Consider the following 26,713-nt stretch of genomic DNA (forward strand, 5'->3'; position numbering starts at 1 on the left):
CCACAATGCCAGGCTGTGCAGCAAAGAAAATGAAGAGACAGCTCATGTGCACTTTTTGTGTTTCAATAAAACCACCATAAAAACTGAAAAACAAAATATGGCAGGCAAAGATGACAATGAGCTATCACGTAGCTTCCAGGAAACAGAAAAAGGGTGAGAGAGAATATACTAAGGTAAGAGAGCTCAGAACAAATAATAATATAAGACGAAACCTAAATGAATATTACGTAGCAATGAAAGAAGTTTACATTATCATTCAGGAGACACTTGTTTTTTTCTATTAGGAACTAAGTAAAAGTGATTCCACAAAAGTAGTAAGAAAAATGAAACATGGCTGGGCAGGGCGGATCGTGCCTGAAATCCCAGCACGTTTGGAGGCCAAGACAAGCAGATCACTTAAGGCCAGGAGTTTGAGACTAGCCTGGGCAACATGGGGAAATTCTGTCTCTACTGAAAATACAAAAATTAGCCAGGCATAGCGACGCATATCTGTGGTTCCAGGTACTCAGGAGGATGAGGTGGAAGGATCACGTGAGCCCAGATGGTTGAGACTGCAGTGAGCTGAGATCATGCCACTGCATACCAGTCTGGGCAACAGCAGTAAGACCTTGTATCACACACACACACACACACACACACACACACACAAAAGAAAAGAAAGAAAAGAAAAGGTGAGGTTTAATGTGTTTATTATAAAATAATCTGAGTGCTCTTTTCACTCTACTGATATTAACTCTGGTCAAATAAAGAAAATAATATCCTCATATTTAGAAATTGATTTGCAATACCTAATTTCACCAGAGGATGGTAGAATAGGGTCAAAATATATGAAAAAGTGCTGGTTTATCTATTTTTCTCCGAGGAGTTCACAATAAAGCTAAATGATATGTCTAATTTGTAGGACTGTCAAAGTCTATTTATTCGAAAGTAGAATTTAGAAAGGTAAGATGATTGGTTGGTTGGTTGATTTGCTTGTTGGTCTGTTTCGTTTGCAGTAGGAAAAGGGAATGGGGAGAATTCCATTCTGGGGGATAAACTGACATAGAATTTCCTTGTCACACCAAATCAAGATAACAGGAAGCTAAGCCTCTGAGAGAACCATGAGCTTATTAGAGGAACAGTTAAAAAACAAACTGAGTTGATTTGTAAGAACTTTACAAAAGCTGGAGAGAAGAGAACTAATTACCCAACCGCAACCTTCCATTCAAAAGCCTTTAAGGTTGGGAAGATTCTTAGCGAGGGCCGGGGGGTACTCAGCAGGGGACAGAAGGGTTTCTTTTCTATGAATGAAAATTCCCACTGAACATCCTGCTAGGCATCTTGTCTCCCTCGTCATGCCTCTTCCTTTCCCATCTCATTCATCCTTCTAAACAGAGGCGGGTGATTTAGAAGATCTTCAAAGGGAACTCTGGCTGCTGAGCGGAGAAAAGGGGATACAGAGACCAGTCCACGGTTCATTTTCAAACACTAACTGAGCACCAGCTATATGTGGGCTACCAGATCCCAGGGTTTCAAAGATAAATAAGACCTTGTCCCTGCTCTTGAGAACTTAAAAACGTAGCAGTCAAGAGGCACTGCCTACCTCTCAATCCTCCCATCATGTAGGCTGTCTCACTAATGGTCCCCCAGTCACCATGTACACAAGAACTCTGACCTTGAGAAATTTTTGACTCACTGTTAAGCCCCTCTTCAAAGGCTCTGATACCTAATTGCTTCCCTCTACCTGGGTTCTTGAGCCTGGGTTACCCAGAGCATGTGTCTGAGATTCTTCTGGTCTCTTCTTCTCCAGACAGCCTTCCCAGATTACAAACTCCCTGCCTTTGCTGATCTCTGAGGCTTGACCATCTTCCTAGCCCAGCCCCACTTCTCCTAGACCTCACACCTTGCCCTGCATTTAATATCCTTTGTTGTCCCAGCAATAACCTCGTCCTGCCCTTGGACTTGAGGATGCCTGCTGGGCAGGCTCATTAGGGCTGGTGAGGGTAGAAAAGCACCTCAAGGCAACCTACACAGGCAAAGGTGAAAGTCAATTATCCATGGAAACTACAAATATTTACACCATAACTCAGCATAATATTGTATGGCATTGTTTCTTTGTGGCAGCATAGACAAAATCTAAGTCATCAGAACCTGCCTTTTGCATTCTCAATTCTTGGAAATGATCCAACAAAGAGATTAAGGGAGAAGTTCTGAGTTTCTGATTCTAAATCTGCTATTTATGTACTGATGACCTTGGATAAGTTACTTCGCAGCTGTGAGCCTCAGTTTCCTCAGATAGAAATGAAATTAAGAAATAGCTTATAGCTTTGTTGTGAGGAGCAAATGAAATAATGTATGTTAAAGTCTTAGCATGGTACTTGGCACAGAGTAAGTTTTCAATAAATGTTAGGATAAAATGACCATGGCAGCATGTGAAAGTGATTTTCTGATCACTTAAGAAATCTGAAAATATTAGCATTAGAAATTTTGATTGCTTTTTTGTATTCTAAAAACTTCAGGGGGCAAATATATGAAATATTCAATTAAAAAGAACCAGTTTTCACATCTCGTTAGTCAATCCGCAGTTCCTATGGGGGTGCTTATTCAAGCTTCTCCCTTTTAGATTGTTTCCCTTTTGCCACTTGCATTTTTAATTGCATTTTCTCTTTACTATAGACTTAAAAGAGATGCATCTTTTGTGTGTGTGCTTGAAACAGGGTCTCACTCTGTCACCCAGGCTGGAGTGCAGTGGCGTGATCTCTGTTTATGGCAACCTTGACATCCCGGGATCAAGTGATTCTCATGCCTCAGCTTCCTGAGTAGCTGGCATTACAGGTGTGCACAACCACGTCCGGCTAATTTTTGTATTTTTAGTAGAGACGAGGTCTTGCCATGTTGGCCAGGCTGGTCTCGAACTCTTGGCCTCAAGTGATCCACCCGCCTCAGCCTCCTAAAGTGCTGGTATTACAGGTGTGAACCATTGCAGTCAGCCGAAATTCATTAATTTTTTTAAAGTTAGGGTAGACATACATGTAAAATGAAAAGTAAACCTTTCCCTCCCACCCAGACTTATTCTTTTTTTCTCCAGAAATAATCACTATCTCCTTTATCGAATTCTTAGCAATCTTTCAAGCTTCTGAACACTTTTTTTTTCACACAAAGGAGACCATACTATAATACTTCTGTGCTTCTTGCTTTCTCATTTAACACAATAACATGTTATATAACAAAACTTATAGATCTACTGCATTATTTTTAATGGCTACATGGTAGACCTTTGCTTAAATGTAACATGCTTTAAGGCATTCCCTACTGATAGGCATTTATTTATGACTCTTGTTACTATAATAACAGTGTTTTATACCTTATGCACAATGTTTTATACATACCTTGGCAAGAATATGTGTAGGACAAATTTCTACAAATGATACAATTAGGTCAAAGATCAATGTATTTTTAATGTGAGTAGATATTACTACCAAACTGTCCCCCAATGCCATGGGGTGGTACCAAATTGCACTCCTCTCTCTCTGCAGGGCATGGGAGTATCTGCTTGCCTGCAACCTTCCACCATATGTATTATCCAAGTTTTAAATTGTTTTGATCTAACAGGTAAACAAATTATTTGCCTTTTAAGTTTTTGTTTTCTTTGTCATTTTAATTTTCATTTTGTAAATTACAAATGAAACTAAGCATTTGTAATGTACTTATTAGCCATCTATATGTTTACAAACCACCTGGTAAAATATTTGCCCATTTTTCTATTATTTAATAAATTTGTGTCTTTCTATATTAAAGGAATTAATCCAGGACTGTCATATATCATGTGATACAGCATTACAACTTAAAAATAAACTAGTTGCATCACTAATTACATATTCATATCTATATATCAGATATATAGCTGTTCCATCTATATAGCCTAAAAGAGAAAAATAAAATGAAAAAATTGAGACCGATTTTAAGGTTACAATAAATGTCGTTCTGGCATTTTATGATTTTACTTAATAAAATAAGCAATATCAATCAATCATTTATTTACTATGTTTACCCACACATATGAGTGACTCACAGATTTTTAATTAGATTAATTAATTATAATTAATAATATTTCAATCTTTATATCATTTTACAAAAATTTATTGTATAAGAGATCAGGCCATATGTGACTTGCCTAGAGAACTAAGTTCTGAAACTTACCTCTTTATTGCATTACCTATAATTATTTCATGGTGAGTGTTTAAAGTCATCAAGATATTTGATAAAATAATTCTAGAAGAAACCAGTACATACTAAAAAGGGTTGACAGTAGTGATAAGAAGCAAGATGATCATATATATTTTTGTTTCTAAACACTGGTGGTTGGTGAATGCTAATACTAGAAAAAAAATCACTATTTTATGATTCTTAAAAATCTCCACTTTTTCCCATGAGTAATGCCCCAATTAGACTAAAAGTTTCTGAGAGATTGAAATATCTTATAGTTCTTTATAGGCCCCATAGTTAATAATTTTTCATAAATATTTGCACACTAAATATGAAATTAACAGCCATTTATAACTACCTTGAGTGTTACCTAGTTAACACTGTATACTGGGGCTTAGGTAAAAATCAGTGATTTCAGGATAAAGACATATGTTCCCATATCTAACTATTCCTGCTATATCTCTGATTCACCATGCTCACATACAATCCCTTATTCCTATAGTATTATCTTTTATTTAATCCATTAAATACTTTAAAGTTTTTCTCATCTATTTATTGTTTCCAGTTATCTAAACATAACTAGTATTTACTAAACTATTAATCGTTTGCAGCAGTATATTTTGGGAAAATGTATATAGATATAGGAAAAATTATAGAACAAGAAAATGTCAAAAGTCAAGGTCAACAGTATCCAACAATACCACGGAGTCCCATGTCCTTGGAACTTGAGGGTTCCCTAATCATGATGAAATGGTACTAAAATAGGCCAAAATGGTTTTAGAGGTCATCTGCTTACAAAAGTGCAGACATACACAGTGGCAATTCTTCTATCCTTAAGTTTCTCTTGCTCCACATATGCCTGGATTTGTGAGAATAATGTGACTTAGAAGACTGTGCAGATCCAGGACTCTGAGAGTCGGGAGAGGCCCTCTGCATGAGGTTTCGGGAAATGGCCCTCTGGAGATTCTTCATGGAAGACTCTGCAGCCATATTGATCACCCAGGGATGGTCCAAGGCCTGGCCAGCTGACATGCGATGACCAGCCTCCAAAATCAGTAGTTTGTCTATAAAGTCCTTTGCCAAGTGGAAATGCTTGGCCAAGGCTGAGAACAAAAATAAATAAGTTAGAATAAAATCAACAAAATAGAAATATACACAAACACAAAGAACCCTATTCTTAATTACATAGATTAATGCCAATCAAATCCAAAAAAACTTTTTCAAATAAGCAATTTTAATACTGTGTCATTACATACATAGAGGAACTAAAGAACCACTTTTGAGGGAGGAAAAGAAAAAACTTTCACAGAAGAAAAAGACAAACACAAACACAGAAATTCTCTTCCAAACTCTGTCCAATGAGTGAGAAAATCTTCTCAGAAATCTGTCCATTGTGCTGTTGTTATCAATATGAGTTCCCATACTGCACTTACAGGAGTTGGACAAGGCAAAGCAGCTGTCTTTTATGAACTATGTCAACATCACGTCAATGTGTGCAACATTGTGGTCATCTCACAGAGTTCCTGTGACTTCAAGAATGAGAAGGAGTAGAAGGGGAAAGTGGAATGGATTGAGAAATCATCAGCTTTCCCCTCCCTTTGAAAGCTTGCTCTGAGCCAGGCACAGTGGCTCACGTCTGTAATCCCAGCACTTTGGGAGGCTGAGGAAGAAGGATCTTTTGAGTCCAGGAGCTTGAGACCAGCCTGGGCAACACAGCAAGACCCCATCTCTACAGAAAATGTAAAAATTAGCCAGGCACACTGGCACATGTTTGTAATCCCAACTACTCAGGAAGCTGAGGTGGGGCTGCAGTGAGCTATGATGGCACCACCACACTCCCGCCTGGAGGACAGAGTAAGACCTTGTCTCTCAAAAGAAAGAAAGAGGAGAAGGAGAGAGGGAGAGAGAGAGAGGAGAGAGAAGAGAAGAGAAGAGAAGAGAAGAGAAGAGAAGAGAAGAGAAGAGAAGAGAAGAGAAGAGAAGAGAAGAGAAGAGGGGAGGGGAGGGGAGAGGCAGAGAGAGGGAAAGAGAGAAAAGAAAGAAACGAAAGAAACGAAAGAAGAAGAAGAAAGAAAGAAAGAAAGAAAGAAAGAAAGAAAGAAAGAAAGAGAGAGAGAGAGAGAAAGAGAAAGAAAGAGAAAGAGAAAGAAAGAAAGAAAGAAAAGAAAGAAAGAAAGAAAGAAAGAAAGAAAGAAGAAAAGAAAGAAAGAAAGAAAGAAAGAAAGAAAGAAAGAAAGGAAGGAAGGAAGGAAGGAAGGAAGGAAGGAAGGAAGGAAGGAAGGAAAGAGGAAGTAAGGAAAAGAAAGAAAAAGAGAGGGAGGGAAGGAAGGAAGGAAGGAAGGAAGGAAGGAAGGAAGGAAGGAAGGAAGGAAGGAGGGAGGGAGGGAGGGAGGGAGGGAAGGAAGGAAGGAAGGAGGGAGGGAGGGAGGGAGGGAAGGAGAGAGGGGAGGGAAGGAAGGAAGGAAGGAAGGAAGGAAGGAAGGAAGAAGAAGGAAGGAAAGGAGGGAATGAAGTGAACTGCACTTCCTCAAACACACTGGGCCCTCACTGTTCCCAGTCAGCTGGGAACAAATAGATTCAACATGTAATAAATAGATTAAAATAGATTTGACTACAAATAGATTCGACATGTAACAGCAATGACACAGTACAATATGCACAGCTAAGTAGTTCCTATTTCAGGGATTTATTGTGGCCGTGTTTACAGCAATTGCACATACTTTAAGTACAATAGCAGCACTTCATTGTGGCATTTGTGAGCATGGGGATAAGAAGACTGTTGCTTTATACTCAAATTTGCTTTCTGCATTATCTGCTGAGAAAGAAAAGCAACATTTAATCTGAGGAATGCAAGCCCCTTTAAATTATCAGGCCAAGAAAGGCACTGAAATATAACAGCCTTCACTTCTCATTCTCCTCTTGAGCTAAATAATTACCTCTTGAAGCCACTTGCTATGTGGGCTCTACACTGACTAACACCAAGTAGCCATAAAGTGCCATAGGTTGGACACCATCACTCATACCCTGCAGTTCAACAACATAGCCAATCACTAATCAATGTTATTTCTGTAAACCAGCGTTAATTCCTCTCAAACAACTTTGTATCAGCCCAGACCTAACAGCACACGCCCCACAGAAGTTAGGACGTTTTCCAGAGCAGCTGTCCTCACTTTGGCCTGATCACACAAGCTCTTAAAAATTATATTTTGTGGCTCAGCCTTATCCTTTAGGTTGACACTACCAGCACATACCACATACCTGGAAAACACAGCAGTTTAGTATCCTTTGTCCTCTACAAAAAAAGAAACATTGAGAAAATTGCCCATACGTTTGCTGTATCTCAAATACACTTTCTAGTTGATGAGTGTTTTTAAAAGATGGTGTTTCCAAGGAAAGACAAGGGAATCCTTCCATGTATTGTCTTTGCCCTTGTGTAAGGATAAATCAGAGTCCATACATAGACACCACACTCTCCAATCTCTGCGCACCCTATTAACTCTAGGTTTTGTTTTTTGTTATTTTGTTTGTTTTTTTAGAGATGGGGTCTTGCTATATTGCCCAGGCTGGACTTGAACTCCTGGTCTCAAGCCATCCTCCTGCCTCAGTTTCCCAAGTAACTGTGACTACAGGCCCACTCCTACCCCCACCCACGCCAACTTAACTCAGAATTTGTTTGTTTGTTTGTTTTTGAGATGGTATCTCACTGTGTCGCCCAGGCTGGAGTGCAGCGGCACGATCTTGGCTCACTGCAACCTCCACCTCCCGGGTTCAGGCGATTCTCGTGCCTCACTCTTCCAAGTAGTTGGGATTACAGGCATGTGCCACCAAGCCCAGCTAATTTTTGTATTTTTGTGGAAACAGGGTTTCACCACGTCAGCCAGGCTGTTCTCAAACTCCTAACTTCAGATGATCCGCCCGCCTCGGCTGCCCAAAGTGTTAGGATTACAGGCATGAACCACTGCCCCCAACGTTAATCCAGAATTTGAATAAGAAACCAGTAAAAGAACTCTTCTTTTTTTTTCCTTCAGAGTATTTAGGTAAATGAGACATGAGAAATATTTATCCCAGAAATAAAAGTCATAAAAATAAATGAGCATATCTGATAAATACTCAAACACAGGAAAAATAAAATATAACCTCTGCAAGTCTAGAAAAAGCACATCAGTGGCTGACACTCACAATGCCACGCCCTCTGGTTCTGGCTAGACATCTATTTGGCCCTGAATCCAGACACATTTATCTGAGCTCAAGACTATTTAAATGAAGGTTAAATTAGATGGCTCCTCTGGAACATTTTAAGACAAGCAACAGAATCTTTCTGAAAGAATATAAAATATGTGCAGCAAGGTTTATGGAGAGCTTGTTAAGATGACCCCAAATGATTGTACATTAAAATGCAGTTGCAGAAAATAAAGTAACTGGAAAAAAAGTTCTTCAGCCAAAGCTTATTATTCAAACATGAGTTATAAATTGCAGAATTCCTGAGCCATAAAGAACAACTGGAGAGTATCTAGGAGTCAACTTCACATTTCATATTAGAAAAGGGCAGCTACGGAAAGAAAATGAACTATTTTATTTTTCTTTTATTAATCTAAAATTTATTTTTGTCTGTTTAGTAAAGTATAAAATAGACTAATATACATACATGTACACATCTATTAATGAATAAAAATGGAGTGTGAACGCCCCCAAATGTTTAACTAATAGTGCTATATAACCAAAAACAACTACGAAACCATAGCTTGAATCGAATATTCACCATGGACCAGCTGTCACCTGACAACATCATTTAGTCTTTTCACCAGCTTTCCCATTCGCTTGATGTCCAATAAGCTTTCCTTATAATTTCTCCTCCCAAATTTGGCCATCCCCACTCTTTGCTTCAAAATTCCCCTTTGTTTGGAGTTTCTCGACAGTCTCAGGTAGACACAGCCCCAAGCCCCACTGCTAACCCATCTTACTGTGGAAAAAGCATGAGGTCAGTGGATCTGGACTAGACAGGCTGTCTGACTACACACAGCTCTGCCACCTCAGGGTCTCAGTTTCCTTGTTAGAAAAATGGGGATCATCATATCTCCTTCACGAGATTGTCATTAGGACCAAATTAGACCAAGGATGTGAAAAATGATTTTCAACCTGTAAATATTGTTACTGTTGTTCTTGTTTGTATTAAATCCTTACACCTTAACTCCTTCCTCAGTTCTTTTGTGGACAGATTAACTAACTGAACTTAGAGAACTGGAATATGAAAATTATCCAATAATTCTCAAACCAGTTCCACTCGCGATAGCATGATAAATGTGCACCCTCAAAAAAAAGTTATGTGTTAAGAGGTGATGAACCATGTTACAAAGAAAAGGAGAACTTTATTTTATCCCAAGATCATTAAATTAATTTAGTTGCAAGTAAATTGTAACATTTGTGGACATTTCAGGCCTTTTTTTCCCCCTTTCTATTTTCTTCATCTGATTCTTTGCTTATTTTTCTGTCTTTTCCAATAGAGATTGGCTTCACCGTGTAAAACAACAGTAACCCAAAAAAGGCACAAAACTGAAACTTATACCAGCAACTGCACTACTTATTAGCTTTAAAGGATTCAAAGGAATTCAGAGGGATGGTATCTTACATGCTCTACATATCTTGACTCTCACCTTCAGAGAAGTAAAAAATGATTGTAGTTTACTGCTTTCCAGTTTTTTGATGAACAATTTTCCTCTGCTGCTTGCCCACATCCAGGCCCTTTCAAAGAATCTGGCTCTCGTCACACAACACAGCCTGACCTGCCCTGGCGAGGACCTTGCTGGACTCTTCTCCAGCACGATTTCTCTAACTTCCTCTCAGTGGTGACTCTCCAACCCATCTCCCCAACTTGCCACTCGCTGACTCTGTTCTCCAACTCCCTCCTATTCTGCCCTCTTCTTCCTTTCAGTTGCCTTCTGTGGTCCGGTAGTCAGACCCTTCCCTCTCCAGTTTTCTGCATCAGTTTCTAAATTAAATGTTCTGTTCAGGTTTCTCTTTATCTAGGGATCACCCATCACTTTGTATACTATAGTTCCCCTATCTCTCCTCCTCACCATAAGTCCCAGGAATCCCATGGAGATTGGTGGCTCCTCTTCAAGGAGACAAGAGTCATACATTCAAGATCAATATTTTCATTCTCTTCTTTTTTATGAACACAAATTAGTAGGGCTAATTTAATATCTTGTGCAAAAGATTGGTAAATATCCAAAAGCTAACCAGGTAACTGGTTTAAAAATGACTAACAGTCCTACAACTAGTCAACGCTTTAATATTTCTCAGTTCCTTTGCATAAATGCCCACAAAGAATCATTATTAAAAATACTTATTAGGACCAGGAGTGGTGGCTCGTGCCAGAAATCCCAGCATTTTGGAAGGCCGAGGCAGAAGGACCACTTGAGCCCAAGAGTTCAAGACCAACCTGGGTAACACACTGAGACACTGTCTCTACAATAAATACAAAAATTAGCTTAGCGTGGTGACGCGCACCTGTAGTCCCAGCTTCTCTGGAGGCTGAGGTGGCAGGGTCACTTAAGCCCAGGAGGTTGAGGCTGCAGTGAACTGTGATCATACCACAGTAACCAGCCTGGGTGACAGAGCAAGACCCTGTCTCAAAATACAAAGAAACAAAAATTATTAAAAAGCTAAACACTATACACACATACACAACACACAACATAGACCCAGTCCCTAAAATTCTAGATGCAAACCTTTGAATTTAAGATTGCAATTAATGTTGCGATTTGCTAAATATAGAGCTCTTGAAGTATAAGGTACTTATCAGTGGATTTCATTAAATAATTTTTTAAAAGCTACAAATATCTCTATTAAAAAAAAAAATAAGCTATCCTTCAATTCCTTGCACTAGAAGTACTCATTGTCACATTTATCTCCACAAAAATCCTAAATTTTATTAAAAATTTCTACTCGTGACAACTTTCTGATGAATTTTCCTTCCTTCTTTGAACATTAGTGTATGGTCTTTGTAGAATTTAACTCAAGGCTTTGCAAATAAATGTTATGTAAATATGCCCCAAACTGATTACTCTGCATGACTGTGTTCGTAGTAGACATGGCAAAAATTATTCTTCCACCTCTCAGGGAGCAGAAGATTCCATACATCATTTTTGTCATAGATATTTAATATTTTTATTTCTTTATTTCTCAATCTACAAAGCAGATTTTTAATGCTTTATCTTGCCAAAAATGAAACTGCAGAAAGAAAAAGCGTTGACTAATTATGTCAGAATGCTCTGTCTGCTGGGGCATTTGTAAACTCTGGGAAGAGTGAATACATACCCACAAGTCATAGGTGCCATTTAATTTTAAAATGGAAAGTAAATTAACCTTACACTAGGTTCATAAAGAGGATATTTTTGTGTGAAGGGGTTCTGCTTTGAGAGAAGGAATGCTTCCATTTCTTTACTCACAAGGAAAACACTAAATTTAAGTAAAATTGGGGACAGTTGAAGTTTTTTGAGCACCTACTATTTTTCAAAGCACCAGAAGTTAACAAGAGGGGTGTTCCATTTTCTCCAAAGAAAAAACAACACAAGAGTGGCCAAAATAATTTTTTTAAAAATTGGCCTTTGAATCTCAAATCAACAGATGACTCATTCTTCTAAGCATAATATACATTTATTATTCATAACTAGTGCTTGTAGTATAAACATATAAAATAATGTGTTTATTATTTATAACTAGTTCTTGCAGTATAAAACTAATAAAATATAATATAAACATAGTATTAATATTAAGTCAGTTTCTGGAAACTTTACTCAAATAGCTCCTTTCCTCTGAACTCTGTGAATTCCACTGATGATACCAAGGTCAAGATGCAACCTAATCAAGGAAGCAGACAGCATAGTTACGTTTATACTCTAATCACTAATGCAAGGTGAAATCTACACAGTCAAAACAAAATGCACCACCATCATTTCCCTTCCTAGAAACGTTATTGTCTGTGATTGAGTTTAAGAGATGAAGGTTTATATCCATTCAGTTTAAGGCAAGTCAGAGAAGAGATGAAGAAAGTGATAGAGCAGAAAATGAATTTATTTTTGTAAGATTTAAAACCACTAAAATTATTTTCTATAAAATAACTTTTAAAGTAAAAATATCATTAAAAACCGTTAAGCACCACATTTTTTGGTGAGCATAAGTACTTAGGAACTAAATCATAGGAATGGGAAACAAATTACAGGAATTAAGGCTTAGCAGACCTATCTGAAATATGGTACAGTATTCATTCCAAGAATTCTAGTCATGATGGAAAGAGAATGAAAATACTGAAGGTTCTGCTTTTGTTTCCTTTTTTCCTACTTAATAACCTGAATGGAGAACAAGAGAATAAGAGAAATTAGTGGAGAAAAGGAGACAGAACAAAATTGGGATCATGGCTGGTGAAAATGAGCTTAATCAATCAGACATGTTACTTCTAAAAGAGAATATCAGCAAAAGTTTTTCCTAACAGTGTGAGAATCATAGGTGAACCTAAGTAGATAGGGACAATTTTCTATCAATATCCATCTGGGATTTTAAAATATATATACATATATATGTTTTTAGGCCAGGTACTGTGGTTCACATCTGTAATCCCAGCAACTCAGGAGGTCAAGGCAGAAGGATCACTTGAGATCAAGAGTTCAGGACCAGCCTGGGCAATATAATGAGGCCCTATCTCTGCAAAACATTTTTTTTAAAAAAATGAGCTGTGCATGGCACATACCTGTAGTTCCAGCTACTCTGAAAGCAGAGGTGAGAAGATTGCTTGAGCCCAGGGAATGTGGGGTTGCAGTGAGCTATGATCACGCCACTGCACTCCAGCCTGCTGGGTGACAGAGTGAGACCTTGTCTCTCAAAAAAGAAAAAAATGTTTTTAATACCACTGTGTGTCCTTGTCAGCTGGCTAATATGGTTTTAAGACTCCATTTTAAAAAATCAGTGTATTGCTCACCAAAAAAACATGACTGTGATACAGTGGAATATAATTAGACAATAATATATGATTCACAACTCATTGATGAGAATTCTTGTAATTAATCATTAATATTAAAATTCTAACACCAACCTTTCTTCACTATTCCATGTACAAGATTTAAAAGGTGCACTTGATAAATTAAGTTTGTACTTTAGAAAAAAGCCATAAAACTAATCACTTACTTATGCAAAATTCAAACTTTCAGTCCCAGTCTCCCAAGTTAATAGTAACAATAACAAAAATAACGAACATATATATAGCACTAACTCTGTACATAGTAGCATATGAAAATAGTCTCAGCACCTAAATCTATTAGCTCAATTGATCTTCACAACAACCCTGTTAGGTAGGTGCCACCATGATTACCATTTCACAAATGCAGAAACTGAGATACAGAAAAATTTTTTTAATGTCCAAAGTTATAGAGTTAGTAAATTGCAGAGCTGGCAGCGGAATCCAGCCAGTCTTGCTCCAGATCATGGAATTTTTTTTGTTTGTTTGGTTTGTGTGTTGTTGTTGTTGTTTAGAGAGAAGGTCTCACTCTGTTATCCAGAAGACTAGAGTGCAGTGGTGTGATCATAGCTCGCTGCAGCCATGATCCTCTTGACTCAGCCTCTCAAGTGGCTAGGACTATAGGCACATGCCACCATGCCCACCTAATTTTAAAAAAATGGTTTTTGTGGAGATGGGGTCTTGTTATGTTGCCCAGGCTGGCCTTGAACTCTTGGGCTCAAGTAATCCTCTCACCTCAGCCTCCCAAAGCACTGGGATTATAAATATGAGCCACCATGCCTGGCCCAGATTGTGTTCTTTATTATATTACATAGTTTTTCAAAATACTTATATCAATATGCATGCATGTACAAACACACACACACACACACTCACATATGCATGCATCTGAGCTCTAAAGTTTTTTGTTTGTTTGTCTTTATTTTTGTTTTTGTGTTTTTGAGAAAGAGTCTCACTCTGTCACCGGGCTGGAGTGCAGTGTCTGGAGTGCAGTGGCACAATCTTGGCTTACTGCAACCTCCGCCTCCTGGGTTGGAGCAATTCTTCTGCCTCAGCTTCCTGAGTAGCTAGGATTACGGGCACACGCCATCACACCCAGCTAATTTTTGTATTTTTAGTAGAGACGAGGTTTCACCATGTTGGCCAGGATGGTCTCGATCTCTTGACCTCGTGATCTGCTCGCCTCGGCCTCCCAAAGTGCTGGGATTACAGGCATAAGCCACTGCTCCTGGCCTAAAGTTTTTACATTTTACTAGTCAGTGTATCCCCTTATATGCTTTTGCATATATTCTGTCTATTTGGAATCTCTTCCTTCCAGAAATTCCTACCCTTCCTCCAAGATAGCACAAATGTGGCCCTTTTCCTGGACCCTGACCCAATTTTCCTAAGAAATGATAGATTTTCTTCCATTGCCCCTGTGAACTTTGAGGCTTTGTTCCCACTTGTATTAAAGCACTTGTAGTAGAAGAGATACATAATCATACTTGATCTCTCAGCCAAGACCACCAGGCTCCTAAAAGCAGAGACACTGAGCAATTTTTATGGGGTTATTCCCAGAGCTGAACAACATTTCTGGCACGAGGAAGGCCTGACCAGAAGGAAGGGGTGAGGACCACATAAACATGTCTTCAGATGGTCTCCATGATGAGTCCTTTACTTAGTGTCTCAAGCACGAGCTCTGCCACCATCCAAGAGCCATTGTGATGGCACTGGCAATCAAGCAGATAAATGAAGGCCTTCCTTGCACACTGGGGAGGAAATCTTTGCTCTCTTCCATCCCTTCTCCACCATCTGCTGTACCTGTCTACCCTGGCTGCTCCCCCAGCATTGCAGAAAGCAACTAGAAAAGGGAAAGCCCACGCCTACCCTGCAAAACCCAGTGAATAGGGTAAATGTAGCCTTTCAGACCATCTACATGTTCCAGAATGGATCTAATACATTCAGCAATTAAAGATGTTAATTATCTAATAATCTACCTAACTATAAGTCAGAAATTCTAGGCTGTGTTCAAAACAGTTATATTTGAGATACATTTACTCATGCAGTTATAAATCAGAAACTTTTAATACTTTTCAAAAGCAATTTATTTGCAATTGAATGCATTCTCCATGCTTATTCCGTTTAGATGTCTTATGGCAGTATCTCAGCCTTTAAGGAGCTTATAATGTCTTAAAGCAACAACCTATAGCAACCAGATTAAATTAGAACAAATGAAATTAATTGTAATTCTAAATGGTATTCTGAAAAGGGAAAGAACGACAGAAGTGGAATGACCATTGAAGATTTCATGAAAAAGAATATATTTCAAAACAAAATCCAAAAAAGTTAAACATTAGTATTTTGGCTAATTTTTACTTATATATGGGTGGAGCTAGAGTATGGCTCTGTTAGATACTAGTATAATATTTAGTATTTATATTAAACACATCACTCCCCTTCACCATAAGAGGTGAAGAGGAAACCACATAAATCTCTGGAAGTTTTCATCCAATTTATTTTATTTCATTTATTTATTTATTTGAGACAGGGTTTCACTCTGTCACCCAGGCTGGAGTGCAGTGTTGCAATCTTAGCTTACTGCAACCTAGACCTCCCAGGCTCAAGCAATCTGCCCCTCTCAGTCTCCAGAATAGCTGGGACTACAGGCACACATCACTATGCCTGGCTAACTTTTTGTATTTTTTGTAGAGATAATGTTTTGCCGTGTTGCCCAGGCAGGTCTAGAACTCCTGAGCTCAAGCAATCCGCCTGCTTTGGCCTCCCAAAGTTTTGGGGTTACAGGTGTGCACCACAATGCCCAACCTATTTAATTTGATTTTTATACCTGAATTCTGGGAAAAATAAGTGATTTATACATGTGTCATATCTGGAATTTCAGTTATAGGCAAAAGAAAACCTTTTTTAAAAATGTGAATTATTACTTTACAGTTCTGCAAATCAGAAGTCTAAAATGGGTCTTATGGGCTAGCATCAAACTGTCACCAGAGCTGTGTTCCTTCCAGAGGCTCTAGGGGAAAATGCATTCCTTGCTTTTTCCAGCTCCTAGAGACTGTCCTTATTCCTTACCTCATGACCCCTCTCTCCACCTTCAAAGGCACATCACTTCAACCTGTTTCCATAGTCATATCTCTTCTCTCTAGCTTTGACCCACTTGTCTCTGTACTATAAAGAAACTTGTGACCATATTGGGCCTCCCAGATTATCCAGAATAATCTCCCAATCTCAAGAGTTTTAACTCAATCACATCTACAAATTCTCTTTTACCACATAAGATAACAATCACAGGTTCTGGGTATTAGGGCATGGACATCTTTGGTGGGCTATTATTCTGTCTACCACATCTATGCTTCCAGACTTGATTATATGGGAAACCAAAATATATCCACCAAAATATACTTCTTTGGCATATTTTGAGATGGCTTTTTAGAAGGGCTGCAGACACAGCAATGGCCGTCCTTTTGTGGAAAAGATTTGCATCTGTAGAGGAAATCTACATTAGCAAAGTAAACAGTGGATGTAAACAGGATTTCTCTGAGACCCCTTATCAGCCTTATCCTGAACTAGGAAAGATTCACTCATAGGATATATCTGACACTATTAAAGTTCCAACAGGGAAACTGTCACCACTGGATTCCATCTATTCTTTCTGAGAGCTGCTACCTGAGAGACATCATCTGCAAAACAAGACAGCCGTTGCTCACCATGCCTTTGCTCCCCTCTCCCTCCCATAACCTGTCTCCAAACTCCACTTCTCTATTCCTTTCTGTACAGTATAAAAACTTCACGCATTTGGCCCTTCTTTAAGTCTCATCTTTTGTGTGGCTCCTGTGCACAGAAATAAATTTGCATACATTTTCTCCTGTTAATCTGCCTATTGTCAGTAGGTCTTATAGATTCAAATTATATTCAGAAGAAGGGGAAGGAAAATTCTCTTTACCCTACAGTAGTCACCTGGTTTTAAATAAAATTAGTACAATTAACAATTACTAGATTGGCAATAGATGTTAAATATACAATAATACGATGACAAATGAAAACATGATGATATTTTCTGAGTCTACCAATATATGATTCCTTGGTATTATGGACTGAGTATTTTATTCTCTCAAAATTATCTGTTGAGCCCTAACCCCCAGTGTGGCTATATTTGGAGATGAGGCCTCCAAGTAATTAAGCCACCAAGCCTGTGGTATTTTATTATGGCAGCCTGCGCTGACTAAGACACCTTGTGATGTCAAAAGAAATGTTAATATGCTGGACATGAGTTCCTGACAGACATGGGGAAGAAAATGAAGATAATATAAATCCAGAACTTTATTACAAGCAGCCACACTCCTCTGTGGTGTATGCTGTCAGTACTCTGGGGCTATAGGCAGGCATTTCCTCAAGAAACAGAGGGTGCCTTGCAATTCCCACTATGGAGATGCTATCAGTGCTTCATCTAGACCCTGGGCCTGTCTTTCCTGTATGCATGCACACACCCCTCTTTTTAAGTGCTTTGCTTCTAAAACTCAGCCCCCTGCTCTTTTTCAGCAGTCTGTCCCGGGGCTCATGGAGTCACTTTGCCTTGACCTCAGAGGGCCTGAGAATTTACCACCATTACCAACCCCAGTGACCAACAGATAGGTGTGGTGTGAAAACCCTCCCATTAGCCTCTGGACAATGCTGAGAAGTATTAATATCTCCCCTGCTGAATAAGGCCTACCCTCTGTGGCTTTGGCCTCTTTGCCTTTCTTGTCCTGCTCCCCTCACTCCTCTATCTGTCTCCCCTAGAGTCTCTCCACAATAAATCACTTGCACGTGAATCCTCTTCTCAGAGTTGCTTCTGGGGATACTGACCTTAGGAACTCTCTGAATTAAACCTAATTAAACCTAATTAAAAATTAAACCTAATTAAAAGGACTTTGTAACAGAAAATATTGTATGTTGTTTATTATTCTTTCACATTAAAAAATAATTATAATATCTAGTCCAAATATGGCCTCCATGGACCATAACCCCAATATCACACTGTGTGTAGTTCCCCCCAACACTGAATCATGGCTGGCCTAGGACTCAGTAACCACAGAATGACACAGACATGGATCTGTGCTATTTTCAGGTTTAGCCTTGAAGAGGACTGGCAACTTCCATAGCTCCCTATTGGAATATCCCCTTCCCTCAGCTGTCATGTAAAAAATCTGGCTGCCCTGCTGCAGAAAGCACACGGAGAAACCCGTGGAGGAAAAGAGAGCCAAAGATGCATAGAGAGAATGAGAGACAAAGGCCTAGGAGTCCCAGTGATCTAGTTGAACTCAGATTCCAGCCATCCCCACCAAGATGCCAGACATTTGAGTGGGACCCTCATGGATATTCCATCCCAGTCAAGCCCCCAGATGACTGCAGTCCCACCCAACATCATGTGATACAGAAGAGTCACAAGCTGAACCTCATCAACCACAGGTTCATGGGTCATAAAAAGGTGATGATTGTTTTAAGCCACTAGGTTTGTGGATGGTTTGTTATGCAGTGGCAGATAAAACCAAAACAGAAATGTGTGTTCTTTGTAAACAAAACAAAAACAGAAATACAAAGATACTCAAGCTATAAAGAAAATAAAAATGATCCAAATCTCCATACCAGGAGAAAAGCCCTGTAAACATTCTATTGTATCTCCTCCTAGCCTTTTCCCATGCAAACATTTTCCCACATGAATGTGATCATAGTGTATACACAGTTTATATTCTGCTTTTATTCCACTTGGCAGTATATTGTGAAAATTTTCCAATGTCATTACAATTTTTAAATGTGCATAAATTGGGGACTTTCATACTCTATCATATGGATGTTCCATAATTTATTCAAACATTCTCTCAGGACTCTTTTTAATTTTTTACTTTTGTAAATACAGTTCGGGTTAGTACTCTTATAGTGAAACTTTTGCTACCTCTGGGATTACTTAGATTTTTGCAAGTTGAATTATCAGATCAAAATACGTAAGTTTTTTAAAGTTCTTAATATGGTTTGGCTCTGTGTCCCCACCCAAATCTCATTTCAAATTGTAATCTCTGTAGTCTCCATGTGTCAGGAGGGGAACCAAGTGGAGGTAATTGGATCATGGGGCAGTTTCCCCCATGTTATTCTCATGATAGTGAGTGAGTTCTCACGAGATCTGATGGTTTTATAAAGGGCTCTTTCCTCTTCTCTTGTCTCTCCTGTTGCCATGTGAGAAGGTCCAAGCTTGCTTCCCCTTTGCCTTCTGTCATGATTGTAAATTTCCTGAGGTCTCCCCAGCCATGCAGAACTGTGAGACAACTAAACCTTTTTTTAATGTAAATTACCCAGTCTTGGATATTTTTTTACAGTAGTGTGAAAACGGACTAATACAGTTCTAGATACATGTTTTCAAACTACTTTCCAAGAAACCTGTGACAATTTGTCCTCTACTAGTACTTAGTGAGAGAACTATTCTCTCAGTACCCTTCGCAGCCATGAGTAGAATTTAGTTGTTTTCTGTTTTATATTTATGAATTTGAAAGACAAAAAGACATTTTTGTGTTCATTTGCATTTCTTTGGTCATTAGTGAGGCTGGACATTTTTCAGACTTTTAATAATCAATGGTATTGCACTGTCTGTGAATTTTTCCCATCCTTTCCTACTTCCTTGTGTAAATTTTAGTTCTCATTTATCAATTTATATGAGTTTGCAAAAACCTATACATGTACCATAAGGCACTAAAGGTCTGTCAGAATGTAGAAAACATTCTATTTAAATTTGTTATTTAACTTTAATTTTGCTTAAAGATGTTGCTGTAGATATACATGCTACATTTTAAGTAGGTATAAGCAAATATCAATATTTTTCTTTATGAGAAATTAAAAGTCAAATAAATTTGCTCATCTGCTGCACATGAAATGAATTTCCTATTTTGTCAGGCTTCCCACACACAAGCATTGGCAACTTTCCTTCCCTACCCAAAACAACAAAAAGTTAACACGTTCATGAACACTGGGAGTTTCAAGTTTAATCAGTGGATAAATATTTTACACAAGCTGTGAGGTTAAACATTTCGCTGAGAAAACACTTCATCACAAAAAGGGCTTGGATCATCAAGATTTAAGGCAGAAAAATCTCTCGCCAAACACCCAAGCATCATGCTGAGCTTCTGTGAACACATTAGTCTAGTCAGCCAGCTCCGGCTCTGCACAGATTGGAGAAAAAATACTGCAGAGAAACTCATTTATCTACTTGATTGTCAGTGTCATGTGCTAACCACAGGCAGCTAGTAATGGAGGCCCTTGCTATCTTGAGTCAAATGGCTCTCAGTCAGGGGCGATTTTGGACATTTAACAATGTCTGGAGACATTTGGGGGATCCCACAACTGGGGGAGGTGCATTACTGGTATTTAGAGTAGAGGCCAGGGATGCTGCTAAACATCCTACAGCACACAGGACAACCCCAATAAAGAATCCAGTCTTAAATGTCAAAAGTGGCAAGGTGGAGAAACCCCACTCTAAACCAACACCACAGAAATAAAATAATGCTCTCTTACCTCTCCTGTATAATTATATTTGCCTTTCAGAATCTTCCTGTAAAGTCTTGTCTGACTTTCATCATCAAAAGGCAGGAATCCGCTAAGTAAAACATATGTGATCACACCAAGAGCCCACATGTCCACTGCACTGGTATAAGGCTTCCTTAGCAAAATCTCAGGAGCTATGTACTCTGGGGTCCCACAGAGTGTCTTCATTGTCCAGTCACCGCTTTTGTTCCCAGAGTGTGCCAAACCAAAATCTGTAATTAAAATTTTCGACTCTGCACCTGGATGATAGTATAAGAGGTTTTCGGGCTTTAGGTTCCTATGAGTTATTCGCAGCGCGTGCAAATACCTAATCCCATCAGCAACCATCCGGAGGATCCTGACAGCATCCCGCTCTGTAAAGGATCCCTGAGCAATGAGTCGATCAAAGAGCTCCCCTCCGGTAGCCAGCTCCATTACCATGTAAACTCGATCCTCAGCCTCAAAGATCTCCATGAGCTGGACAATGTAACGATGGCTAACCCGCTGCAGGACGCTCAGCTCAGACACACACGATTCTCTACCTTCTCTCTCTCTGGTTTCCATCACTTTTATTGCAAAAGGTTTCTTGGTGGTCTTCTGCTCTACCCTGACAACCCTGCTGAAATTACCTGTTCCAATAAGAGCTTTGATATCATATCTGTTGGGAAGAAAAAACAAACGTGTTATCCCCAGAAGTGATGATTCTCAAAATTACATAAGTCCATGCTTTATATCATCTTTTCTATCCTTCTATTCCTCCCATCAGATTTATTTGCTAATTATTACTTGTGCTTATTATTTTTGAAAGTTGCCCCAAATCCTGTTTCGAAATGGAAGAAAATGCTATAAAGGTAATTTGTTGGTAGAAAGACAATCTTAAATACAATAACTACCATTTATTATACAGTTAATATATGTCAACAATTTTTAAAAATCTTATCCATACTAAAAGGCTGCTGAGTAATATAATGATATCTCCCTTTTTCAAATAAGGAAATTCAGACTTAAAAAGAAGTTAAATGAGTTCTCAAGGCCACCCAGATTATGGTTGGAATGGATGGGATTCAAATCCAGCCCTTTCAAATGCATTTTACAAAAACTGTTTCAAGAATGTTAAGACCCCCTTCTACTAATTTCTTTCCTTCCTCTAGCCCTTGTTTTTATCATTCTTCAACAACAAACAAATCAAGTGGGTGAGAATACAGTAGAAGCTTACTCCTGTTTATAATTTCTCAAAAGACAGAGGATCCCATATCAGGAGACAGAGAATAAATAAACAGTGTGTTTCTTTGGGTTGCTTGGCTGTGAGCTCAGCCCCAGGCTCGTCTTGTACACAGTAGCTGTTACTAAGGAAGAAGTAAATGCAGCTGTGCTATTATAAGAGCAGGTTTCAGCAGTCTGGTGGGAGTAGTGCTATGGCCACCTTGCAGCCAGTAGTTTCTCACAGTCTCCCTCCATCCCCATTCCCGCGCTTGGAATCTCTAGGCAGTGAAGAGAATTTTAACATGGAATGTACGTCAATAATCTGTAAACCAATTATCCCACGAAAAGGCTCAGAACACACGTTTACCTATGTAACAAATCTGCACATCCTGCACATGTATCCCTGAACTTAAAATAAAAGTTGAAGGAAAAAAAGGCCTGGATATCAGCTCAGATTTCAAATGCTAGGGATCTTAAGCTTTAATTATCTGTGTAAACCTCTATTAAAATTTAAGAATCTGGCCAGGCACGATGACTCATTGTGCAATCCCAGCACTTTGGGAGGCCGAGATGGCAGGATTGCTTGAGCCTAGATGTTTGAGACCAACCTGAGCAACAAAGTGAGAACCCTTCTCTATAACAAATTTAAAAATTAGCCAATCATGATGCACAGCTGTAGCCCCAGCTACTCGGGGGACTGAGGCAGGAGGATCCCTTGAGCCCAGGAATTTGAGGTTGCAGTGGCCTGTGATCAGACCATTGCACTCCAGCCTGGGTGACAGAGTGATACCTCTGTCTCAAAAATTTTAAAAAAAAATTAAAAAGGAATCCTATCAAATTTAGCCCTGTACCTCATATTTAAGATGTGTCGAGGAAATGCTAGACTTAAAATCATTATTTTATAGCTGGAAAGAATATTAAAGTTGGGTATTTAACCCAACTTTTTGTTTTACCGATGAGGAAATTTAAAGAACACATTAGCCAATCGTTGTAGAGTCAGGATTAGAACACAGGTCTCCTTTCTTTTCTTTTTTCTTTTTCTTTTCTTTTCTTTTTTTTTTTTTTGAGATGGAGTCTTGCTCTGTCACCCAAGCTGGAGTACAGTAGCATGATCTTGGCTCACTGCAACCTCTGTCTCCTGGGTTCAAGTGATTCTCCTGTCTCAGCCTCCTGAGTAGCTGGGATTACAGGTGCATGCCACCTTGCCTGGCTAATTTTTGTATTTTTTTAAGATTAGAGACGGGGTTTCACCTTGTTGGCCAGGCTGGTCTCGAACTCCTGACCTGAAGTGATCTGCCCACCTCAGCCTCCCAAAGTGTTGGGACTGCAGATGTGAGCCACTGTGCCCAGACTTCATTTTAATAAAACCTCTCCTAGCTAAAGATGACAGAGAATGGAATGTACTCAGGGAGCACCCCGGGAGAAGGCACATTTTTATACCACGTATTCAATACTAAAGATTCAAATACAAATACTAAACTATCTTTAAATAATCTTACTTCTTTTATTGAGCTTATTTTTCCTGTAACTTTTTTTTTCTTTGCCTTCTTGTTTGTTCTTTATATTCCTGTGTGTATCGAATAAAAATGACATTTGGCTGTACCAGATTACAGAAAACAGCTTTGTTCTCCACAGAGCACTTAATTTTCTGGCCAATTACCTTATCAAAACAGATAGCAATTTAGTAATCTTAAATAGATTCTTTCCCCTTTTCCCTTTCCATCTCTGCTTTTTTATTCACATGCATTCCCAGTGTGATTTTGAAGATAATCACAGGCATTTCAAATTCTATTGCTTTGCAGACCAACCAAGTTTTATATTACCTCTATTGTGGATGAAAGCACTCTGCAAATGCTAATTTATCGCCATGCCCTCAAAGCTGCCACCAAACTCATTTGTTCACAGAATTAATCATATCAAACAAACTACCATTTCTGAGAACTACACTCTTTTGCTCAAATAAAAGAAGCTTTTTTCAATACTGTTAAGGGGGCTTCATATTTCCAATATTTGAAAAATTGCTAGTAATTTGGCATTGGAGGAAACAGTACACTTTAAGCCAAGATTTAGAGTGGTGGAAATAAATGCTTCAGATTGTTATTCAATTTGTCCCATAACAAATTCTTACAGCTGCAGCCTTGCTCATGAGTCCTCAACAGCCATGAATGGTGACCACCTTTATGATTTGTGTGGTTATACCTTGTAAAGTGCCTAGCACAGAGAAGTAGCAATAAACATTGAACAAAAGAATCATTCACGGAATACATATTATTCCTGAATCATCATATATATATTGAAAACATTAAGTAACGATCACATCAAGCAGGGAAGAATGCCTCTATAAGGTCTTTTCATTTCCTTCACTTTTACCCCTCCACTCTCTTAAAAGAGTAGCCTCAAAGTCAGTTTAGTAGGTGGGGCTATTTTGTATCATTCCAGAGACTACGTAAATTGGAAATATTACTTTAACCTCAGTTGCTATTATACAAACTGGGAATTTTTGAACATAAATATTTGAAACAAGAAAATAATAATAGTGTCACAATCTGCTTGAGAGAAACAATTGTAATAAACTCCCAACAAGAAAGTAAATATACTCATATTTAAATTCTATCATCTCTTTTCTGCAAAAGTTATAGATGGAATCACAACGGAGAAGAAAGATGACTGTGTTCTAGTCCCAATTCTACCATTAACTTGGACAAGTCATCACTTAACCTTTGGGAACTCAACTACTCATTGGTTAAAGATGAGCCTTGAGTTACAGTCTCTGAAACCCTTGTAATGCTGAGATCCTCTGCTTCTGTGATCCCTTTACACTCTATGGGGCTGGGTCTACCCGCGGATTGGGAATGAGGAGGGTGGATGAAGACTAGACCAGACTAGCATCAACTCTCTGACTACAAACGACCAGAGATGCCATTTAACCTAGTCAGTCTTGACAAGACCCTGTACCTACTCAGATTCAGTTCAGTCATATTAGCCAGTCTTATTCTTCTCTAAACTTAGCAGCCACTGGACTAATCCTCCAGGAGTGATTGTATTAAAAGTTCTCAAAGAGCCAGGAAATGGCTCTGCATAGATTCTGGACAGAGCACTGTGATGAAGTGAGCATGCAATTCTAGGACCAGAAGTGCCTTGGGAAGCCAGCTGAGCCACCCATTATTGTGTCCCCCCAAACACAGAGGAGAAGGGGATTCTGTGATTTACTTGGTCAAAATGTCCAACATGTCCAACATGGTACACTCTGAGGAGGCCAACCAACTTGCAATCTTCTACATAGCGAGGGCTTATTTGTACTTCATGAAGACAGTAATCAGCATTGCACTAATGTCTACAGGAGGACTGGCGCCATGCACTGTGCAGCATAATTTGCATGTATTACTTTAATTATGCTCACAACAGTCTTATGAGATAGATACTCCCATTTTACAGAGGCAGAAACTAAGGAAGGATAAAAGCCAAGGAATAGTTGAAATGGTACATTATAGAAGAGATGGAACTGGACCTCAAGCCTGGCTGACTCAAAGGTGCCTCTCTAGTTCACTCACTGTAATCCCAATTTTTAGAATTTAGTGGAAAATCCTTTACACACCAGGTCTGGTAGGACCCAGCCCCAGGATATTGGTGGCAAAGCTGTCTTCCGCCACAGATGCTGGAGGTTGGCAGGCAGTCCTCTCACACCACCACACCCCACCTCTGAAGACAGGAATTCTTTCCCATGTTTGCTGCTGCTCCTGCTCTCTTTTTTCCCATCCTCTGAACTCCCTGCTCAGAGATGTCAAAGATAAATTGTACTGGGCACTTACGGAACACAGCAAAGAAGGCTTATCCCAGACTATTGCAATAGGAGTCAAGGCTTCTGCAACAGAGGAAAGGAAATGGACGCCTTTGAAAGAAAAGGCAAGAAAGTTTTTAAGCGCTGGGGTGAGCTAGTGGAAAAGAATGGGGGAAGGTTAGGGAGAGGTGGTCAATGAGATCTGTGTTTGCTACCTGGCCCTTATGGAAGTTAGGCTCCTACCCTCCCACAGAGACTGGGAGACAGTGGCCCTAACTCTCTTGATGACTACATTTCAAAGGGATGTCTCCCAGGTGCTTGAAAAGGACACTCTTGGGTTGTAGAAGATTTACATCTCAAAAGGGCAGAGAAGGGTAGATCAGTGGTCTATCATCCGAAAGAACCCTGTCCAAAATTGAGTCAAGCTGAAGAAAACCTTGAGGCGGTCTTGGCCAGGGAATTTTCTTTGTCAGCCCAGTCCCAGGCCAGTTCCTCACGTGGCGCTTTACCTGGCAAGGACCCGGGGGTCGAACTTGGCTCGGAAGCGAGCCACCTGTATCCTCTGCGCCGCCTGGGCCGCCGCCTCGGGCCGTGGCCCCGCACCTCCGACGCCGGCTTGACTTTGACCTTCGTGCTTGGCCCAGGCCAGCGCTGGCGGCCCCGGGACCACCTTCCTGCTGGCGCCGCACCCCATACCCGCAACACGACCGGCGCTCGCAGGACCCGGGGACTCGGGAAGCAGCCAGCTCTGTTCCTCTGCCCTTTATCCCAGAGCAGCTGCGAGGGGCGGCACACTCGGAAAGAAACCCCACTGGGGGGTCGCGGTCAGGCGGACAGCCCTCAGGATACCCGCTGACGACCGAGATGCCTGGAGCATCGCTGGTCACCGTCTGTAATGTGTGTGTAATCTGACGTGATGAAAGCAAAGTCAACCAGCAGGCAGAGCCTGCGCCTAAGTCTCTGGGCTTCACTTTCTGCATCTCTAACCTGAGGAA

At 39.6% G+C, this 26,713-nt stretch overlaps 1 protein-coding gene across 1 annotated transcript; it reads right to left on the minus strand.

The window, feature by feature from the left end:
• Positions 1-3,703: 3,703 nt before the first annotated feature.
• PSKH2 (protein serine kinase H2) lies at positions 3,704-26,713 on the minus strand. Its single transcript, XM_008001011.3, is given in 4 exon segments — positions 3,704-5,273; positions 5,276-5,288; positions 20,729-21,395; positions 26,228-26,713. Coding segments are annotated over 4 exon segments (1,161 nt in total). The 5' UTR covers positions 26,413-26,713; the 3' UTR covers positions 3,704-4,977.

This window comes from Chlorocebus sabaeus, chromosome 8 (assembly GCF_047675955.1).
Source record: "Chlorocebus sabaeus isolate Y175 chromosome 8, mChlSab1.0.hap1, whole genome shotgun sequence".
NCBI lineage: Eukaryota > Metazoa > Chordata > Mammalia > Primates > Cercopithecidae > Chlorocebus > Chlorocebus sabaeus.